We start from the raw sequence: 4,172 nt of genomic DNA, 5'->3' as shown, positions 1-4,172 counted from the left end.
ATACATGAATGAAATTCTATATTTCTATCACATATTTTACATGTTCAATTGTCAATAGACAATTTACAATTTGATGGGAAAGGCCTTAAACATTATTTTTAAATGTATAGTAATTTATTAATTAATTATTTGCAGTATAGAACTGAACCAACCTCCCGTATTTGCCCTGGCACCGCATTTGATGTCCTGTGAGATGGAATTGCATTACCTGCGTCAGATAAGCGAATTGATCATAATGTTCCTAATGCCTCGATGCTACTCCTTAACACCAGTATCACACCTTCTCAGAGAAATATTGGCTTGCAAAAGTATGTACAAGATCTTTTGTATTTAATTATTAGCTATTGCTCATGACTTTGTCCCAGTGCAATTAAAAAATAATAAAAATATGCCCTATGTTACTCAGTGATAACATAGCTTTTTTATGGTGTAAGAATTTTTTAATTGTGCCCAGTAGATTTTGAGTTATTTCAACACAAACAAAAATATAAATCTTTCCTTTTAGAAATCATGATTTAATGTATTTTCATGTAAGATCTGCAGTTTTACATAAAAAATCTAAAATGAAAATTAAATGCATTATATGAATGACATTATTTAATTAATAGTAGTGGTTTATTTGAATTTACTTTATTTTTTTTATGTTTCAGTTTTGCAACCAGCTATAAATCTAGTCACAGAGCCTGATTACATAAATCAGAAGATAATACAGTATTTGGAGGCACAGAAAGAAGTAGACGCAATGCATGTGAGGACACACGAGTATGCAAAAACATTTGAAGATTATATAAGACTTATAAACAGTTGCAATAATGTTGACACACTGAAACGGTTACGGTATGTAAACATATACATAACTCATTGCATGTAATTGCTATGTAATTAAATCCACCTGATTAAAAAACTTTGCTGATAAGTACAGCCGCGGAAACCCGCAGTTCTCTAGTTATAGAAAATTGTGTTGTTTCTTGCAAAAAGACAAACTCCACCTCTTACATACTAGCTGTTTCTCGTGATTACGTATGCGTGAAATTAATAAATAATAAAAATTATAGCCTATATTACTTACAGATAAATTACCTTGCTAATGGTGAAATATTTTTTAAAATCGACCTAGTAAATTGTACGTGAATCAAATACGTACAAAAATACAAATCTTTCCCCTTTATAATATTAGTATAGGCAACCAATTTGGTAGCAGTGAGTTGCGCAAACTACAGAAAAATAAAAAATAATTATGGTAGTTGTATACTACTGACTAACGTTTTTTGGTACTCAATAATATAAGATTAACTTTATTACGGGCCTGTCCCAGCACTGGTTGATAGAGGCTCAAATAGCTTAAAAATCATGTCATGAAATAAAACCATTTTAATTTATTAAAAATGTTACAGTTACGATATTGTTACACAAATAATGCAAGCAACTACATTACAAAACATGAAACGTGCTAAAGGTATAGATGTGGATATAATTGAGAAAAGCAGCACACAGCACAATATCAGCCGCCAACAACTGGCCGAAGCTAAGAATATCAAGAGATATATTAACCAACTGACTATAGCTAAAGTTGAATGTGAAAAAGCCTTGAAGAAACTTGGCTGGGACGGTGCTTTCCCCGCTGTTGAATCTGATAGTAAGGTATGTGAAAGTAACAAAAAATTAACAAGGCAAAGGTGTGTCAGGACCTTACCGAACTTGTAAATTACAGATATCGGCTATAATCTTGAATTATTGATATTAACAATTGAATGAAGTGACTCGCGTAATCTGCGTAGTTACTGTTGTAATATATTGCAATATTTAATCTAGAATAGCAAATTTTATGCTACTGTCCAGGTCATTATTCAAATACTAATCATAATTATTCAAATTTGACCATGATTTCATTTGCGGAATAAAAAACACTTAATAAGATTATGTTCTACATCTGTGCCCTACATCGGATTAAATGGATAAGCCATTTTGGAGATAGTCACAAACATCTATCCATCTAAATTTTCTCAATTATAGCATGTACTAGCTGTTTTCGTGCAGCTTCATCCACATGAAATTATAAAAACTTATTTTATTGTTTATATTTATGTAATTTTCAATTACAAATGTCAAAATTCAAATGCCCAATAACAAATGACAATGAAGGCCTATGAGTTTGACATTGGAACAATTACTGTTACCATGGTAACCTTGCTTCTTTGATGTTGTCATCTTATAATTTTTGTTCCTTTCCAACATGTCTTCAGTAATTAATTGTGCATTATAAGTGATTTAATATATGTCTGCATTTCAGACCCTCCCATTACACAAGGTGATGGAGAGTGTGACAGGTCGCAGACATCTGTCTATGTTCCTGGAGACGATGTGCTCTCAAGGGCTGGTCGGGTTCTGGTCTGCGGTGGAGGAGCTGCGGCACAGTGCTAGAAGCAGCTGGCATCAGTTGGGAGCTGAGATATTTTACACTTATATTAGGTCACCTAGTGCGGAAATTAAAGTTGATAAGGTAAGATTTTTAATGGTTATAAGATACAATGTCTTCGCCTTTAATAAACCATTGAATTATGTTAAAACTAGCGTTCGCCCGCGACTCTATTCGCCTGGAAGTAAAAAAAAAACAAAATCAAGTAGCCTGTGAAAATTTCACCCAGATCCATTCAGTCTACAAACTCTAACAAACATTCATCCATACATCTTAACTTTTGCATTTATAATATTAGTAAGAAGTAATATAGTGTACTGAAATACAATCAATTAGTCATTTATAACTGTACTAGCTTTCACCCGCGACTCCGTCCGCATGGGATTAAAAAAACAAATATGTACTAAAAACTAAATAACAAAAAAAAACTAATTTTAATCGAATGTTCAGCCGTTTAGGCTACAAAGTCTAACAAACATCCATTCATCCATCCATCTAAACTTTCGCATTAGTAAGATTGGAGAAGCTTTGTCCATTGTTATAAAAAATGTAATTAGAATAGATCCAGTTTATGCTACAAACTTTGAAATAGTCTCGATTAATTTGCGATGATTTTTTATTTTTACATAACAACAACTATAATTTCCCAGCTATATAACTTGATTTAGTAATATTACAAATTCTATGTTATTCAAATATTCTTGAGAACATTTCCATATCAAGATTTAACGGATAAGATTTCATAAATCGCCTATTAATGCAAATATAACAAGTATTTGCACCACATTCCTATTATTAACTCTTGTCTAAGATTAAAACTACATAATAACTAATAAAAAATTGAATCATCTTTTATTAAAATCGCCTTAGGTTTTGTATTATAGTATACTAGCTTTCGCCTGCAATTCCGTCCGTGTGAAATAACAAAAACACAAAATATGTTCTTCCAGACTATACTCTACATCTATGTCAAATTTCATTGAGATTTATTTAGCCGTTTAGGCTACAAACTCTAACAAACATCCATCCATCTAAACTTTCGCATTTATAATATTATTATGATTTTTTTTTTCTTATAAAATCTAATTTGTAGGATACCAGAAAAAGAATGGAGGCTTTCCTATTAGGTGATAAAGGGCCAGAAGTATTCTACGAGGTACAGGAAACCGTAGTGGATACGATACAAGAAAAATATTATTCCTCATTCCTTTTAAGTGACCAGTACAAAGCTTTAGTTGTTGAACTTGCCAAAGAAGAAGATAATAAAGGTAAGGTATATTTATTTTGATAATACTTGGATATTTCAAAAAAAAATCTTTTTAAATATAATACATACTAAGTGATCCTTTCATTCATTGCAATAGAAAAATCAAAGTTATCAAAATGAAGTAATAAAAACAAAATCACTAGAAACCTGCTAACGATCTTTGAATGTTCTTAAAGTTTCATCGCAATCTGACTAATAATTTAAAAACATACCAGGGACAAACATATGTAACATAGTGTAATGTATTTATGGCACTGTTTACATTATTCCAGTCCAGTTATATGAAAATGTAAACCCACTCAACACATACTCGTACATACGGTGTACATTGTTCCAGTTGTAGCCTAGCCCTGTATTGTAATGTAATAATATAAAACAGGGCTTTACTATATAAAACATCCCCAACGAGGGGGAGAAAGTGTAACACTGCGGATTACCGTGATTGTACTATATTGAAGTATTAAACTTTTAAATGCATGATGATGCATT

The 4,172-nt window shown here is 31.5% G+C and overlaps 1 protein-coding gene across 1 annotated transcript; it reads left to right on the top strand.

Annotated features, from left to right (window-relative positions):
* Positions 1–141: 141 nt before the first annotated feature.
* LOC106099409 (sorting nexin-25-like) lies at positions 142–3,719 on the top strand. The gene is made up of 5 exons (XM_013277965.1): positions 142–308; positions 651–837; positions 1,395–1,641; positions 2,291–2,500; positions 3,510–3,719. Exons 1-5 carry the CDS (start codon positions 182–184, stop codon positions 3,702–3,704), a joined length of 966 nt encoding a protein of 321 aa, XP_013133419.1. The 5' UTR covers positions 142–181; the 3' UTR covers positions 3,705–3,719.
* The last annotated feature ends 453 nt before the right edge of the window (positions 3,720–4,172 follow it).

Source organism: Papilio polytes, unplaced genomic scaffold (assembly GCF_000836215.1).
Source record: "Papilio polytes unplaced genomic scaffold, Ppol_1.0 DF824376.1, whole genome shotgun sequence".
NCBI lineage: Eukaryota > Metazoa > Arthropoda > Insecta > Lepidoptera > Papilionidae > Papilio > Papilio polytes.
This window is presented reverse-complemented; position numbering and strand designations above follow the sequence as displayed.